This window comes from Aulonocara stuartgranti (genome assembly GCF_965226115.1).
Source record: "Aulonocara stuartgranti genome assembly, chromosome: 1".
Taxonomy (NCBI): Eukaryota; Metazoa; Chordata; class Actinopteri; order Cichliformes; family Cichlidae; genus Aulonocara; species Aulonocara stuartgranti.
The window spans coordinates 20068764-20087212 of NC_138939.1; the positions used below are offsets into that span (position 1 = coordinate 20068764).

The 18449-nt window shown below is 41.1% G+C and overlaps 1 protein-coding gene across 7 annotated transcripts in view; it reads right to left on the reverse strand.

Moving 5' to 3' along the window:
* Positions 1-402: 402 nt before the first annotated feature.
* Positions 403-18449, reverse strand: part of nfat5b (nuclear factor of activated T cells 5b) — a 41751-nt gene continuing 23704 nt past the window's right edge. For 5 of the 7 annotated variants that reach the window (XM_082534578.1, XM_082534576.1, XM_082534580.1 and 2 more), the window contains 11 exons: positions 15607-16213; positions 14405-14591; positions 13118-13308; positions 12814-12986; positions 10582-10716; positions 10442-10494; positions 9424-9556; positions 8679-8753; positions 8470-8534; positions 6500-8276; positions 403-5582 (listed from right to left, as the gene is read on the reverse strand). In XM_082534578.1, the coding sequence (XP_082390704.1) occupies positions 5344-5582; positions 6500-8276; positions 8470-8534; positions 8679-8753; positions 9424-9556; positions 10442-10494; positions 10582-10716; positions 12814-12986; positions 13118-13308; positions 14405-14591; positions 15607-16213 (3635 nt within the window). In that variant the 3' untranslated portion in view covers positions 403-5343. Of the gene's footprint in view, positions 5583-6499; positions 8277-8469; positions 8535-8678; positions 8754-9423; positions 9557-10441; positions 10495-10581; positions 10717-12813; positions 12987-13117; positions 13309-14404; positions 14592-15606; positions 16214-16724; positions 16797-18449 lie in introns of all 7 variants that reach the window. The other 2 variants (XM_082534581.1, XM_082534577.1) reach the window with 2 other exon arrangements.

Consider the following 18449-nt stretch of genomic DNA (forward strand, 5'->3'; position numbering starts at 1 on the left):
TAAGGTAGGTCCAGTTTATTCTCCCTCCATCCTACGCTTAGGAGAAACGTTTAAAAACGATTTTGCCAGACTTTATTCCATTAGGCGCAATAAATAAATTAACTCTCAGTTACAGATTGCTTTATCTGATATTTTGTTGCTACTTATTTCATTAAAAAAGGGTGTTTTGGTAAGAATATACCAAATGATACTACTATTATTTTCTGAAACATAATCCTATGTTTCATCAGAAAATAATCTACATAAAGCCAGTGTGGAAAAACAAACACAAAACTAGGAATACCTAATTTGTGTTAAGAAGGCATCCAAATAATAAACTAAAACTAATAAAAGTCGTGTCCTCCTCTCATAACCAAGTAATAGTTTTACACCAGAAAAATGAAATAAAAACCCAACTAGAACTTAAAGTAAATACATTTATTACAGATAGCAGCAAGTTTAACAGAAAATTAATTGCAAGAGTAAAAATGTCCCAATAAAAGCCAGATATATAAAAGTTATTTATTTGTTTGTTTGTTTTTTTAATATTTTGGGTAATGATGATTTGATAGTTGTTCACATGGTTAGAAACAGAAAGGAAGATTTTTACACCTTCGGATGTTTACTAGAAGAGTGGTTCACTTAGGCTTTAAATATGGCAGAGAAATGGAAAGTACAATTTGTAGAGAATTTGTGGCAAAGATAATTATCCACACCGTTTCAAATTGCAGAACAAACCTAGTGTGCACCACCTTTTACTGGTCTGACAGATCTGAGCAAAATGACTCGTGACAATTAAAATTACATCCTGTTTAACAGGATGCCCTGAGGGACATCAGAAGAAAGGGAACCACTGCACAGTAAACAACTGGTATAGACGGAGGTATGACTCACATCTCCTAACAAAGCCTTTAAGTAAGATGGGAACAAAGAAAACACACATTTGTGACCCTTGTCTCAACGAAAACACAAGAAAGCATCTTTAATTGTTGCTGAAAAGTTAGCATTTTGACTAACAGAATTAAAACCAGGCAGAAATTGTAAATAACAAAGAACATCTATTTTGGTTTCTCCTTTAGTCTAAAAATGGGAGAGGCTATATAGAAAAATATATGTTCAAAAAGTAATAGATCTACATTTAAAAAGGTTTATTAGCTGCATAGCAGTTTCAGAGAAAAATCTTTTTTGCATCTGTGTCGAACAACATAAATGCAATGGGTACTTCAGTACAAACAAGTCAGATATGACACAAATTGCACAACACATGAATCCACCACAACCTCATTTATCTGGTCACTGTTGTCGAGCACTTAAAGCGCACTCAAAGTGTTATGGCTTGAAACATTCTATTTAATAAGGACTAACCATCCCCGGTAAGGCCAGCGAGGTGTTAAACAAGCAGATATGGTAAAACGTCAATCTGACTGTTGCTACAACATCTCGTTAAGGCACGTGTACAATCTTTATGGGTGTTTTAAGCAGTGTATATGGTAAAAAAAAACCCAACAAAAAACAAAAACAAAAACACAAAACAACTAAAATGTGTGTGACTCTGCTGACATAATATTAATAGGTTATAATAAAAGAAAACCACATCTTGTTCTACTGAAAAAGAAAATTAAATAAAATGAGAAAAACGAGAACTTTTTTCAAAATAAAACAAAAACCTCCCTCTTGTTTTCCATACACGACGGTGTAAATGAGGGAAACACACTCATATCTGATCAACAATTACACATAATATACACAACTGAGGAAACTACTCCCCCCCCCCAAAAAAAAAAAAGTAATCACCTCCCCCTTATGTGTACCATTCATTCACTGTGTCTCAAAATGACACTTTTACAACCATGATGCACATTTAGGATGATTTTCATTGTAAAAATACTGTTGCCCTGTTTTTAAGTATTTGGTCACATCGGACCTTCGGTCTAATTACAAACCATAAATAAACATGTGACGTCAGCTTAAAGGTGTAACTACAACTTCTGCAAGTCACAGAAGGAACTGTGCACGGAAATATCCATCGCAAGGTGCCTGTATCAGCATGTGTGCGTGTCTCTTTGGGGGGTGGCTGCCGAATCACGAACTGTGTCATTCACGAAGTTAGAAACACAGCTGCGATTACAATTTGGAGACTAACCAACACACAAATAAATTAAGATATACTTCTCTGAAAAGAGGCACAAGTACTAAACTGATAAAAAAAAAGAATTAGTATCTACAAACAAAAGGAAATTAAATCATAAATATTCAACACTGGAAATATTAGTTATTAAACAAAGTCACAAATTGAAGAAAGCCAGTCTCAGGAAGCTCTTTTCTCCAAAGACGGGTTTTCTTCAGGAATCGGGTCCCTTTAAAAACCACTCCAACTCTTCCAACTTACGCCCTGTTTACATCGTCTCCATCCTAACCGACAGCTAAATCAGATTTGAAAGCGTATAAAATGTAGCGGCGTTGATGTACTTCTGACAAACTATACACAGAAAACACGGCAACAACGAGGCGTAAAACGGGGCCGATCCTATCAGAGACCAGCACCTTGTTCGTGCACACACTTTAAAGGGAAATTAGACATGACATTGAGGGGGAAAGCGTGAACAGTAGAACAATATCTAAAAATAAAATCTGTAAATTCTGTAAAGGAAGAGAAAAAAAAAACTACGCTGATCTTAAAGCTAAAATGCAAGCCTGTAAAAAGAGAATAAAAACTCATGAGCCATAAAACTGGCCTTCCATCATTCCTGGATTCATTCAGAGCAAGATTTGAGTCAACCTTTGGTCCAGAGGTCACTGGCAAACTGCTTACGGCGACATGAACTGTATAGTACAGTATCCAAACTGTACAGTATCCATTTACAAGAAAACATACGTAGCGGGCTCTATTCGTGCATGTTACTACACTATCCTGGATGAGATGTGCAGTAGCATTAGTGAATGCTGCTGCTTTTTCAACATTCACTGAATCAATCACATTAATAACCTGCTGGAAAGGCTTTTAAAAAAAAGAAAAAAGACTACTACTCCTGTTCATGCGTGCCTGCCGCAGAATGACACCAACAAAATGACACTAAAGCACACAATAAAAATATAATATATATATTCTACATATAATATATTCTGCTCTAGGTGCATGTACATATACGAGATATAGGTCATCTGAAGTTAGCATTTAACATTTTAATGCAGGTAATGTAAGTTTTTCCTGATTTGTCCAGTTTTCCAGCACAGCTTTTAGGATTCTAATATGTTAGTACGATGCCAGGTCTCTCTTGGAAATTAGATTTTTAATCTCAATGAGAATTTTTACCTGGATAAATAAAATAAAGGACTAATAATGTTTTAGCTTTTTCTGTGAATGAACAGTGACAGTTGTAACATAGATGTCAAAAATTCACACTGTTCTAAAACATTTTTGTTATACAGTAACTAATTTGGACACATTTAGCGATACTGGCTTAAATCAGACTCTCGTGGTAATTTGTTTTTATGATCCATATTCATATTCACTGTAAACAATGCAGAAGAGGCAGCTTCAGGCAAACTTGCTGCCTCCTGGTGATGATTTTTTTTTTTTAATGCCTTAAATTTTGTCACGCCGTCATTACAAAGCCTGTACACTGTGGTGGATACTGCAAAGTATTTCATACTCAAAAAGACACTGATCAGCCACAACATTAAAACCCATCTTCCTAATATTGCATGGGTCCCTCAAGAACACCTCTGGCGGAGTCCTGATCTCTGGTGGCGAGGATCCTTCTGGACTTGGTCGGTAGTAAATTGAGGAGTCCGTAGACCAGGCTTGTTCCAGCTCAAACTGTCGATGCTTGACATCACTGGGATCTGGGAAGCGTGATGTTCCTTGAGCTGTATTTACGCTGATCAAACAACAGGTCCAGTTATCCTCATGAATGTCAGGAACCAAGTTCTCCCAGCGGGGCGATAAACTGCATTAAACTATTGAAGGTTTTATTATTGTGGCTGACTGGTGTGTGTTTCACATCATCAGTCTACTCAACTGGCCTTGACAAGACTGATTTGCAGCAAAATATAACACAGAAAAGTACAGCACACCTAGTGAGCATCTGAGCTTCCATCATCGATGAAACCAAAGTCACTTTGTGACAAAGACAACTAAAGCGGATTTATTTACACTATCGGGTGCAAGCTTGCTGCTACAACAATGAAATATTACCCACAAACAAACAAAACTTAATTGCGATATTACATAAGATTAGTGTGTATTCGTTTTTACAGCTCGTCCTTTGTCTCTCATTTCTCTGCCTGCTCCAGCCTTCTTTCACATTTTCTACACTGTTGGATCACATGACTCAACCGAAGCTACCTACCAGGGGTGTCAAACATGAGGGCAGAGGAGCCAATTCAGCCCACTCAAAGACTTTAACAAACTGTAGAACTTGCACAATCTGTGGTCTCTTCAGTCTGTTGTTTTTTTTAATAGCAGTAGTTAAAAGTAATTAAAAATCATCCAACTAATGAGAGTGGCTGTCTAAACCAACTCCCTCTTGAAAAAGAAATAACTCATGGCCTGTCATGCTACACTGAGGTTAAACCAAAAACATCTCAGACTGTTGGTTCTTGTTTTCTTTTTGAAAAATGGAGGATTCATTAACTTATGTTTATTAAACTTTTTAAAGTTGAAGTTCAGTGATTGAACTGCCCTAACACCCACTGAAATGAAATCAAACTGATTTCATGTGGTCCTTGAACTAAAACCCCTTCAACCCCTACATACCGCACTCCTCTCACTGTGTCACACAATACATGCTCCGTGCAACCAAAATACAAAAGTTTTTAAAAAAGGAAAAAAAAAAAGAATGTGATTTGTGAAAACACCACAAGAACTAAAAGATACTGCAAATAACATTAGTGAAATTCTACTTACAGATAGAACTCTAACAAATTCCAAGGATTGCTGGTTAGTGTCTTTCCCGAGGTCTAAATTCAACATCTTTCAAAGTTTCACGGAAGTTTCCTTCTCTGGAGTCCATTGCCATTTTCAGCCATTCAGTCATTGAGTTAGAGATGTTTATGTTTCATTTCTTTTAGTTATCCGAATATTAATTTGTCCACTTTATCTTCATGATCACTATAAAATCTTTAGCTCATCTTAACTGTTCTTTCCTAACACACCCTTAAAAGAAGACCAAATCATATGCATATAGTTCAGAAAAAAACAAAACATGAAGTGACCACAAATAAACACATCACTGAGGGTTAATTTTAAAGGTTTAACTTACATAAAATTCCTAAGAGACAATATTTGGACCTACAAATTTTTACAATCTTTCCACATATAAAACTTTTTAAAGAAAGAAAAAGTTATAAACCTGCATTCAATTAGTAGGAACGAGTTATGTTGCTGCCCGGCTCCTGCAGGCTGACCAGCAGATCGTCAATCTTCTCCATGTTCTGAGAGGCAGACATGGTGTTCGGCACAGTGCCAGACTGAGAGAGGGACTGGCTGAGCAGGGACTGGATGTGCGCTTCACTCTCTCTCTGGTTCTGACCAGACTGGCTGATTGCTATTATCTGATCTGACAGCGTGTTTCCAGGAGTTTCCATCAACTGGCCGCATTCTGCAAGGAAGGAACAGAAAGAGCTTCATGACTCAACAGGAACCACAGTCAAGAAAATAACAAACCACAGGCCCTTGAATAAAGTAAGCAGTGAACAGATTATTAATTACTTATGCTTTGGTCATAAATTTGAATGAAAAGTGGAGACACTACTTTACTGTCAATAATGAGTCCTCACAATCCAGATTTGACTGTACTCAATTCTTGCCAATTTGCAACCTATAAATCAGACTTAAAAATTGTGTTTTGTTTTTCTTTTATTGGACAATTAAAGGATGGGGATAAAAAAAAACAACTTTACAAATATGTTAAAGATGAACATTAATAAAAATAAAAAGGATAAATTCTAATACTGGTATTTCACAGACGTGAAATTTAATCTGAAGTAACTCATTTTTGCCACTTGAGGGCAGCAGAAACAAGTAGTGATACATAGAGATACAGTCTATGCCAGGGGTAGGCAAGTCCAGGCCTCGAGTACTGGTGTCCTGCAGGTTTTAGATGTGTCCTTGATCCAACACAGCCTGGAGTTGCCTAGCCCTTGTCTATGCAATGAACACATTAACTTTCTATCACGCTTTAAGTTGATGTGGTGAATCTACTGAATAGATACGAAGCAATGCTCAGTAGTCAAAGTTGTGAGTCTCATCACTCAACGAAGCTTCTTTTTAGCTCTGCTAAATAATGAAGAAGAAAAATGGGCTTTTTGACTATGTAATACTCCTTTAGGTTTACCAGCTAATTACTAACTGTATCTTTTCTTGCCATAAACAGCTGTTTGCTGCATCTGGAAACAACTCTAATGAGAGCAACCAGAGTGAACTAAAAGTAACTAAGTGATAATCTTGTTCCTCACTTCTCACTTTGAGTCATTTCAGCAGTTTCAACAACGTGCACTTGCCTAATAAATTCCTTACCGTTCTGGATACCGAAAAGGAAGAGGCCAGCTTGTTGAGGCTGGCTGGATTGATTGACGCTCCCACTCACAGCTGTTTGAAACAGAGATCCTGGCTGTTGAACAGGGGAGGACGTAGTTGTCTGGAGGTTTGCCACGCCATTCTGTGAGGCAAACACGGCTGATTGTGCAAGCTCCTGAGCGGCCAGACCCCCCTGCAGAGAGGCCATAGTGGACTGAGGCATGAAGAGACCCACAGGCTGCTCCTCTCTGTTGCTGCTGTTCCCCAGCTGCATAGGTTGTTGCTCCTGAAACATGGCTTGCTGTGGTGGTTCAGTAGGGTTCCCTAAGGTCATGGGTTCTGGGCGATCTTGCTGGGTTACCGTCACCATGTTGGCTTGAGAAAAGGGCAGAGGGGTGTTTTGGGGCTCTTGAGAAACTAGACTGTTGTTGGTCAAAGGAGGCATTTGGCCTTGGTTACTGAAAAGGATGCTAGAGCCCTGGTCTGGTGTGGAAAGTGTGTTGCTGCAAAACAGCAAGCCAGCCTGCTGTTGCTGCTGCTGCTGGCCTGGAGAAAGTGAATTTGTAGATGAATGTGGGGAGATGTTCTGAAACAGGGTGGCCTGCTGGGCTGGCTGTGTGTGGTGTTGAGGCTGAGATGGTTGCTCCTGCTCCATGGGGCTTCTCTGCTGGATGGGGGAGATCTGGGTCTGAAATACTGACTGTGGTTCAGGGGAAGAAGATTGTAAAGCGCTAAGGAAGGCCAGCTGCTGCTGCTGTTGCTGCTGCTGTTGCTGGGAACTGTTGTTTGAAAGCTGATTGGACATAGAGGTCTGGGGGAGGAAGAGTCCAGGGGATGAGGCTTGCTGCTCTGGAGACTGTAGCACTGTCATGGTGCTTTGGAAGAGTGCAGCCTGGACCTGTTCCTGGGAGGCTTTTTGAAACAGCGCCCCCTGTGGATCCTGCGTTTCTGCCAGAGTGCTGGGATTGTGAAACATCGGTGGTGAAGAGTGAGATGGGGTCTGCTGGAGGAAGTTTGTCTGGATAGAAAGAAGATCATTTGCCTGCTGAAAAAGAGCTGCCTGCTGTTGCTGCTGCTGTTGTTGTTGCTGTTGTTGCTGTTGCTGGTCCGGCTGGAAAAGTGATCCCTGGTTAGTCACCACACCTGGTGATGAGACCTGAAGCTCTCCATTCTTGGCCTGGGATGCATCCTGAAACATGGCACAGTGCATCTGCATCTGTGACTGAAACAGCTGCTGCTGCAGATTCTCCATAACCTGCTGCTGCTGTTGCTGCTGCTGAATTTGCTGTTTTTGGATCTGTTGCTGATGCTGGATGTGTTGCTGCTGCTGTTTGGTTATAGGGTTGTCAGATTGAAGTGATAAGTTACAGTATCCTTTGGCTTTTAGTTGTCTCACTGCTTCTTCCAGCTGGGCTACTTCATCTGGAGGAAAGAGTGGCAGCTGCTGCGGTTGAGATGCAGGTTCCCCACACAACCTTCCCACAGCTCCAGAACTGACACCTGGCCTCTCCTGCCTGAGGCCATCTCTGGTCTCCAAAAGGAACTGCTGTGATCCTTGCTGAAGCAGAGAGTCTGCAGGCACAGAGAACGAGCTGCCCGCAACAATGTCCTGCTTCTGGATGGTGCTTAAGGGCTCAGCGCTGGTAAAAACAGGCGCCTGGCCTTTGTCAGGATCACCTGCAGGCTGAGACAGGTTGCTGGAGAATACTCTGTTTTTATTTAGATGTCCTGCCGTCATATCAGAGTTCTGCTGGGCTGGGCACAGATCACCAGTCTGCTGATAACCCACAAAACAGAACACAAAAGATGTGCTTCACTTTGCTTTTCAGTTATGCATCACTGTTATTCTCTTTTTCAAAACACAGAATACTACCTTTATGCTTTATTTCAGGGACAATAAAACATGAACGAACTGAACGACTTGACTTTAAAACAAATTATGAAAGCAACATATAAGATAAAAGCTTCACCTTAAATACTCCTGAAGACTGAAGGTTGCTTGTCACCTCCATTGGAGTGACATCTTCTCTCTTTACTAAAGACAACAAAGGCATCAGGGATCTATCTACAACCGTACGAGTAGCAAGGATTACATTACATTTTTTTCCATGTATTCACTTTACTATATATAGGAAACCTTGGTGTCTTTGTTAAAAAATTGAAATAAATAAAAAATAACCTTTAATTTGCTCATCAAAAGAACACGTCTTCACTGGAGAAGGCAACTCTTTCTTCACAGGAACATCGATTGTTGCTGCAAGTGTCAGCAAAATGACAAAAATCAATGCACAGCAAAAATGTTAGTTAAGTAAAGCTACATATGATGTGAGTGGACAGCTAATTAAATTGCTTACTAAATTTTAGTTTAGTTACTTTGTCACACCTTACAGTGTTTTACCCAGAGGACTAAAAGGATATCAAATTAACTAGTAAAGAGACAATTTAAAAGGTAATGACTGCTAAAATAACAATGACAATATATTGATATACTCAACAAAGAAGTGATGTAAGTCTTATGACTACTGTACACAAGAACATTCATAAAAGCATAATTATATATTAAAACAAAAAAGTTTTTAAGGCCCAATCACACAGGCTGATAGACTGGTTTGCGAACCCCTGGTAACCATCGGTCACCAGGAAAAGAATGTGTATTCCTCAAGGCCAAACACCTAGAGAGTGAAAATTTGGCCTGTGTGTCTGGGGTGTTAAATACAATCCAGCTTTATTTTCTAACTAGGTTGGTCTGCTTTGGTACCAGTCAGTAAATCTAATCAGCCATGTGTGGGAAATGACCCAGTAATCTGAAGGCTACATGCAAGGTTACCAGAATCCCGATTACATTTTCATGGTCATCTTTCTATCAGCCGATTGTAAAAAGGACACACTTCATGTGAATTAGTGTGAAACGGATTCAAACAAACCTGGATCTGGAGTGTAAGTAAATGGCTGAACGTCATGGGATCTCCCAGCATTCGTCACCACGTAGATTCCTACACACACTTTAGATGTGATGACTTGGTTCTGGTAGGGAGGAACCTTTACTATCAGGTGATTCTTTGGGATGATAAACAAAAAAAATCATCAGCAAACACGACTACAACAATAAGACTACCCAACTTCAGCATTCTGCTATAGAGATTTCTATGACACATCTGACATCACAGTGACACCAAATATAAATGGGCAATAAATCATATTTCTTACTCTCGCTGTAGACGATGGATTTGCAGCTACCAGATATTGATATTATTTTGCTATTAATATTAATCCTACATGCAACAGTCCCATTTATCCAGGCTTGGGACCAGCACTTTGAGTCCACTAGCATTCCAGCCTTGACCCTGGGATCTGATTGTGTCTGAGGCAGATGTGTTAGCCACTAACATGCAGCCATGTCAACTAAATATCAATGACAGTAGCACTTCCAGCTACCAGCAGCTGGTGGCGGTAAAACTTGGCTCAATAATGAAGAAGCACAGAAGACCATTAACCGACCAAAGTAATGCCAAATTATCTTTCAAATCATCAAAGCATAGTTAGCCGAGTTGGTTCATTCAATCATGTTTGTTCAGCCTTTCCAAACAATACACATCACAACTTCAGATAACTGTAAAACTGGTTTATGAGGGTGTCAAGGTCTTAGCAAAATGTGAATACTTTCATTTGGCAGCTGCAGATTCATCGCTCTGGTCATGTCATTTAACAAGAGCAAAGGTTCAGACTGGACTGTTGAGACACACTCAGTAATAGCCTTTAAGATGGAGTGTAATTAGGTCAGAACACAATGAGACTACTCAAACCTTTGAACAGCAGCCATTTAAGATGATTACATCTAAAGCCACTTACCAGTCTGAAATGGCTGCATCTATCTACTGAGCTCGTTAGCCATTACCATAATTGTTTGTCACAAAAAAGATTAAAAATAGATAAAAAACACACCTGGTGAAAAAGCTCCATGTCAATTTCAGCCTCTGCCTTCCATGACTTCTCATCTGAAACACAGAAACGATGTAAAGCATCAACCAGAGAAATGACCTCACCTATAATAACCATGCAAAACATAAAGCTTTACTACTGACCAGAGGCATTCTCGTGAAATATGACTTTGGTGTCTTTAAGAAAGTTTTTTCCAATGATGAAGACCTCCTCTCCACCCCTCACTGAACAGCTGTGCAGTGACTTTTTCAGTATTTCAGGCACTCCTGCTGGCTGGGCTGTAAACACAGCAGATACACGTCATGCATTTATGTTTTAAAGTTTTATTTATACATGCAACCCAGGCAGAAATAAAATGAAATCTAACAGTAACAGCAAAGAAATTCATGCTGAAAGGACTGAAGCAGTGATTCAAAAAACTAATATGAAAACAAAGGGCTGCCCTTTGTCTCCGGTTCTGTTCATAATTTTTATGGACAGGATTTCTAGGCGCAGCCAAGTGGCGGAGGGCTTTCGCTTTGGTGGCCTCAGAATCTCATCTCTGATTTTTGCAGATGATGTGGTTCTGTTGGCTTCATCGGGTGAAGGCCTCCAGCTCGCACTGGAACGGTTCGCAGCCGAGTGCGAAGCAGCGGGAATGAGGATCAGCACCTCCAAATCTGAGGCCATGGTTCTCAGCCGGAAAAGGGTGGAGTGCCCACTCCGGGTCGGGGATGAGTTCCTGCCCCAAGTGGAGGAGTTCAAGTATCTCGGGGTCTTGTTCGCGAGTGATGGGAGAAGGGAGCCGGAGATCGACAGACGGATTGGGGCTGCAGCTGCAGTAATGCGGACGCTGCACCGGTCCGTCGTGGTGAAGAGGGAGCTGAGTGTAAAAGCGAAGCTCTCAATTTACCGGTCGATCTACGTCCCTACCCTCACCTATGGCCACGAGCTGTGGGTAGTGACCGAAAGAACGAGATCGCGGATACAAGCGGCAGAAATGAGCTTCCTCCGAAGGGTGGCTGGCCTCTCCCTTAGAGATAGGGTGAGAAGTTCGGCCATCCGGGAGGGGCTCAGAGTAGAGCAGCTGCTGCTCCACATCGAAAGGAGTCAGCTGAGGTGGTTCGGGCATCTGACAAGGATGCCCCCTGGGCGCCTCCTGGGTGAGGTGTTCCAGGCATGTCTCACCGGGAGGAGGCCCCGGGGCAGACCCAGGACACGCTGGAGAGATTATATCTCTCGGCTGGCCTGGGAACGCCTTGGTATTCCCCCGGACAAGCTGGAGGAGGTGGCTGGGGAGAGGGAGGTCTGGGCCTCTTTGCTTAGGCTGCTGCCCCCGCGACCCGACCCCGGACAAAGCGGATGACGATGGATGGATGGATATGAAAACAAAAATTTCTAAGGAGATTGGCAGCTTTGTTTTGCCTTTTCAAATTAAAACTTTCAGTAAATATAAATATTTCAAAGATATTTTATCAAAAATGAAAAACTGATCACCAAGTATTGAGAAAACTGTAAATGCAAATGCTTAACATACCCTTTACCTTCAACACTGATTTTGGGGGGCATTGTCTACACACACACACACACACACACACACACACACACACACACTTCAAAGGATATTATTAACCATGTCAACCTTAAACATAACCATTACTTTCTCAGATCTAACCCAATCTTATAACTACCTCGTCAGGTCACGAGTTACAGTCTCCATAATATGACTGTATAAACAGATTTAAGTCCCCATGATATGAGTAATATCCGCCCCCACACACGCACACGTACAGACATGCACACACACTAAGATGCCAAGCAGGATTACTGTTTTTTCTTGTTTCGTGGAAAGATATTTCCCTGGGTTGTATGCTGGCTCCGTGTAAACAATAGAAGTTCACACACCTATTGTTTCGTCCTTGCCCTCTCTTTCTCCCCTGCCACTCTCAGAGCAAATTCTCCCAAATCCACTGACACAGATATTTTTTTACGGCCCTAAGCGTCTTTCCCGTTTATAAAAACAACCACACCTTTGTACTTCTGCATTCTGTAGGCATTATTAAACAACTCAGTCTAATGGGATCTTTGTCTCCTTCCTCTCCAAATGTTGATATCAGAAGACAATAGTCTCCTGATCTCTGACTCTAAAAATGGAGAAACAGGAGCTGAAAAAAATTCAGTTTACATTATTATAGTCATTATTAACAGGCATGTTACAGGTCAGCTACCCATTTTCGCACACTTAACCTGTCATAACTACATGAATATCGTAAATAATACCTTGTAATTAAACCTTGCTGGATAATTTTCTGCACAAAGTTTTTTTAAGTGGTTTAACTAATATACCGACTTCACAACATAGTATTTCCAGTCAAAGTATGAGAAAAATGACTTACTACACAGGATTGGAGATGAGGGAGTCTGTAGTGTAAGCACTGAACCATCTGGACGGGGGATGTTGACCCGAAACACGAGCCGAGCACGTGTGCTCTTCTTCTTTGATCCGGCCACCCCAATGCGAGCCTCTACATCAGCGTTGCGGAGCTTCAGGATCCCAACACAGTCCACCCTGCAGTGAGGGGCAGTGTTAACTTGGGTTTACTTGCTCTCAAGAGGATTTTGGCAATTATAGGGAAATGTTCTTAGTAGGACTAACAACTATCACTTAAATGACACAATTTCAGTTTTAAAAGCACGTACGCTAGGGTCATGTTGGAGCTTGGATCCAGGGACACTTCGATAACAGTTGTGCCTTCAATATCAACCTCCTTGCAGGCTGTGGTGTTGCGACCAGTAACCCTACAGGCTTGGTAAAACCCATGAGGCTTCACGCGGCCGGCATCGGTGCCAACGAACACCTGCAAAACCACTGGCTCGCTCACTCCCTCCAACTGTGCAAGGCAAAAACAGATGAGCAATCAAATGGAGCTCATTGTAGATCTGCTGTGTCATAACATTTTCATACAAAACTATGGACTATGAACTGCTTATTTCTGAAACTTCTGTGCTAATAATGAGCTCCCAGTTTACACTATTCCATCATATAATGCCCAATCAGTTCTGTGCATTCAGCTGAACTTGTGCATCTTCACCTACCTGCCCTGACATTGATGGTGTCAATGTCTTGCTCAAGGACATTGTTAGCTTAATTTATTATTGGATTCTGCTTTCAGATGCAAATCGGTCAGCTTTAGTTCTTTATGGCTTTGGTGATTGTTTTATCAGTTTGGATTCACCTGTCATTTCTGGGCTCTGGCTGCCTTGTGACCATCTGCAGAACCTGGGCAAATGAATGATCAAACACAAGACAATGTGCCTGTTCTGACTAACGTCTGGTTTTTGTCTGCTTTTGAAGTCGGTTAACTACAGCTCAGCTTTAGTCTGAGCGAGTACATAAAATTTAATTCCTTTTTCATCAAGCTACAGCTCCTTAAAGCTTAGGTCCCTGTTTTCACACATGAACTCAAGTGAAAGTTGGATTCCTGATAAGTGACTGACAGTCTGAAGGAGCTGATTTCCTCATCCAACGTCCTCATTTGTGAACAGCAGTGAGAACTAACAGTCTCATGAAATATTACAGACTCTGACACTTCATTTCATCCTCCCAAGGACGTGGATATCCACTTGAACACAAGTGGAACACTTCACAAAATCATTGTCAGTGAACACAGTCCAGACCCATCACTTGGAGAAAACATTTGATATACGTAAAACACAAGAGGCCTATCTGTTAGGAGGCTCAAATGAAAATTGAGGGACCATTTTGCTTTCAAAATGACAGCAACTTGTCTTCTCAGTTCAATACAGTATTGTTAAAAAAAAAAAAAAAAGTTGTAGGGAAGCCCAGGAGTGCCCCAACTTCTTTGGAAAATGTTGCAAGTAATAAATTCAATATCAGCACTTACTTTCACCTTATGCTAACGTTAAACACAGGGATGCTAAAGCAGTAGAATTTCAACATTAACTACAGAGGGGTTTTACAATTACCTTTACAGTAGGGAAGCCCTGCTGAGTGCGGTCCTTCACGGATCCTCTGCTGCCTTCAGTCAGATAGCGGGCTCTGTGTTGGGTCTCAGGCTGGACGAGGATCTTCAACTCTTTCCCCTCACTCTTTTGTGGGAACTGCATCGAGAGAGTTCCTCCTTTCTGAATAGTAGTCTGAGGTTCATCAGAACTGCAGCAAAGACCAATTTGACAGAGACACGAGCAGATGATCTCTAATTCTAACGTTTTCATGTAGCCTATGATGGATTAAAAAGTCTTCAACTTAATCCATGCAAGTGTTTGCAGCAATGTTAGGTTCAGAACCCCAGTTTAAATAAAAAGAACCCTAACAGTATTATATATCTGTATGCAATTGGCTGGGGTTTGCTGCAGTACATAGCTCTCAGTCACAACAGTGAAACTGCTCTGAAGTTGCCATGGCGCTCTAAGCAATGCAGAGTTCAGAGGGTGTCCATCAACCAAACATTTTCTATCCCCAGCTCCTAAAACGTTCAGCCTTATCTGTTTATTTAATCTGCTCTGCTTATCCTAGGTCTTTGAGAAGGGCTCTGTGATTCACTGTGGCTGACCATTGTTTGTACTTCAGTATCCTGCCCCTCCCTCCCCTCTGATCTAACCGCTCTCCTTCAGTCAAAGTGTGGTGGGAAATTTAGAGCCAGATCAGTTTGGTAAAGATTTCCATCTGTCGGTGTGTGCCAACGTATCATTTCGTGATACTACCTCCTTCTACAATAACGATGAGGGCTGAGCAAAATTATTAAAACGGGTCTTTAAAGTTATAGTCAGAGAAAGGCTGAGTACCCAAGTAACTACTAAAGGGCTGGTGCAACTATCAAAGGAAACTATTAAATGAACAAAAAGCTAGCTAACAAGTGAGACAACAATGTCCTAAATCAATGTGTTTTCTTTACTTACTGATAATGTAACATCATTTATTTCAAAATCAATTCTATTTATATAGTGCCAAATCACAATAACAGTTGCCTCAAGGTGCTACAATAGTACAGAAAAAACAGAAAACCCCAACAATGATATGACCCCCATGAGCAATCGCTTTGGCAACAGTGGGAAGGAAAACCTCCCTTTAATCAGGAAGAAACCACTGGAAATATTTTTGACAACTCCATGAAATGTCGAGAGGCATGTGACAAATTTCTGGTGATCATAATACAAAAAGTACAAACCTTCCTTTATGTCCTCCCTTGCTGTCAGGGCCTAGCTGCGACAGGACAAAGTGTGGGCCTTTGGCACTGTCTGCATCAAACACATCCATGCTGCCCTCCCCTGCTGGCGCCGTCTTAGGGCCAGGCCTTTGACGGGGGGTACGTTTGCGGGACTTCCGTGGCACCTCTGTGTTGTCATTGTAAGACAGCGTGCTCGTCACACTGAAGTTGGACAGAGATTCATCCATCCAGATGCTGTTACTTTGCTCTGTATCCTGGGTCCCATCATCTTGGCAGGACATTTGGCTGTCATCAAACAAATCTTCTGGAGGTGGCGAGATGTTCAGTACGGTGCGACGCTTTGATGGAGTCAGTGGGTGATGCAGTGGGCCTTCCTGGGTTGTTACACCTTTTCCTCCTGCTAGCTCGCCGCTGCCCCTGCCGTTACCATTTCCACGTTCTGCTCCAGCAGCCTCTGGTACCACTTTGGTACTCCTGGTGTCGTCTGGATCAACATTACTGTCTTTAACTGGTTTCTGGTCATTGGTTAGATTACTGGAATGCATGGTGGAGCTGGAAGAGGTGGAAAAAGCACTGCGAGGGCCTTCCATGGTCAGAGAAGAGGCATCTACAGTGCAAATAATTAGATAGTTAATACAGGCATCTCAACTAATGTTGGCTAGTAGTCCCAATTTTACAGCAAAATAGTTTTTTTCTCTGTTTCAATTTTTTTGTTGCTGATTTTATTACATTTTTTTTATATGTTGTCATCCAAAAAAGAAACTGTGTTGTTACTAGATCTTACATATAAATGTGCATCTGATTCTGATGAAGTTATAAATGTGGAGTATTTGTAGCACAGTGGAGGTGTTATGTCAAGAAGACTAAAAACGAAGACAAAGGTTGAGCAGGCCACTATATTTTATTTCAATGTACTGTAATCAACTTCAAAAACAACAGAAATTCATTATTGCTAGCATTTTGTGCATGCTCAAATAAAAATCTCGACAATAATAATATTGTACAATATGAGGCATGCCAATTATGGGAACTTTTCGTTTATTTATATCTTGCTTTCTATCAGTGTTCATTTTGGGGACTGAGCGTAGCCGCTGAGACAAAATAAACAAGCTTCTGACCTAGGAAGCAGAGAACTGCAGACCATTTTCTGCATATAAAATGCAGACACTCCCTGCTTCATAGGGAACTTCCTGGAATATAAAAATGAGACAGCAAATAAGCAATAAAAGCTGAACAGTAAAAAAACGTATTCAGATTTTATTAAAAAGAAGAGAAAAAAAGAAATCAATAGAACAGGGAAATTTGTTTGGCAAAGATCATGTTGCTTCAACATGCTTATATACACTGATCAGCCATAACATTGAAACCACCAACATAACAAGGAATACAGTGGTAAATGTGAGGGGAGTGGGACACATTAGGCAGAAAGTTCTTGGAGCAGACGTGTTAGAAGTGAAAGAAATGGGCAAGCACAAGGAACTGAGTGATTTAATGCAGTGGCCATCCTGTCCCATGTCTCTGGTACAATGTGCACATAAGCAGGATCGTGAGTCCTGTTGACGGTTGGGTGCGTGCACCTCTTTCACCTGGTAGCAGCAGGACGCACTATGGAAAAACGGCAAGCCACCAGAGGCAGTGTGACACTCCAGAGAATATTAGCTCCTAACAATCTTGTGTATTGTTACGTTGAAGCATGTCACCTTTCGAGACACTCCAGCAGACCATGCAAATGCATTCACTGTATTTCAGCTTCCACCAGGAGAATTGACACTGCAAATGTGCTCTGGAATGGTTTGAGAAGCATAAACAGATCAAGGTGTGGCCTGAAAATTTCCCACATCGCAATCTCAGTGAGGAAGGATATGAAAGAAAAAAAAAAAATAGCGTGATCTACAGATCACGACAACGAAGGCTCTGCTGCTGACATCTTGGTGCCTGGAGGACACCTTTAGAGGTTTTGCAGAGCTATCGTATTTGGCAAGCGGTTTTAATGTTGTGGCTGGTTGGTGCACACTGTTATTTCAAAAATATTCAAAAGAGTTTAAAATGAACTATATAAAGAGTGTGGGGAAAGGATGGTTAAATGGTATGGCGTTATTTTTGTGCCACTATTCTGAGCGCACGTATAAAAAAAAATTGAGCACACCTAAAAAAAAAGTTTGCAGGTGCAAGTGTTGTATTTTGAGAAGAAATTTATTTTGAGCAAAGAAAAGCTGAATTTGAGTGAACAAAATTCATTCCTGCGTGCAAAAAATGTATTTCAGTGTTTGCTATTATCCATACACACACACACACACACACAAAAGCAGCCCCTCAGTTTTTGCATTTGCGCTCGCTCGCAACGTGTTCCTCGCGCTCTCAACATTTCTGCCCGTGCGCGCTCAACTCTTTCTCTACACCGTTATATTTGTGCCACAAAACCAGCCAATCACAGACTTGGATGCAAAAAAATCTGATTGGCTGTTCTGGTCTCCAATCAGCTCGAAATGACAAAATGCAATATCCCAGAATCCATTTCGTCCAAAACAGGCATCTCCGAAAACGTTAGAGCACTTATGCAAATATGTGATGTCTTGATGAATCGAGCAGGTATTTCAAGTTTACACAGCAACATTCACGCATGAAAATATCTTAAAAGTTTATTTTGTGACCCAGAAAGAGTAATATTTCAAAATCCGCCACTCTGTGTTCCTCCGCCACTGCCTCGTTTGAGTTTTGGACGAAATGGATTCTGGGATATTGCATTTTGTCATTTCGAGCTGATTGGAGACCAGAACAGCCAATCAGATTTTTTTGCATCCAAGTCTGTGATTGGCTGGTTTTGTGTCACAAATATAACTGTG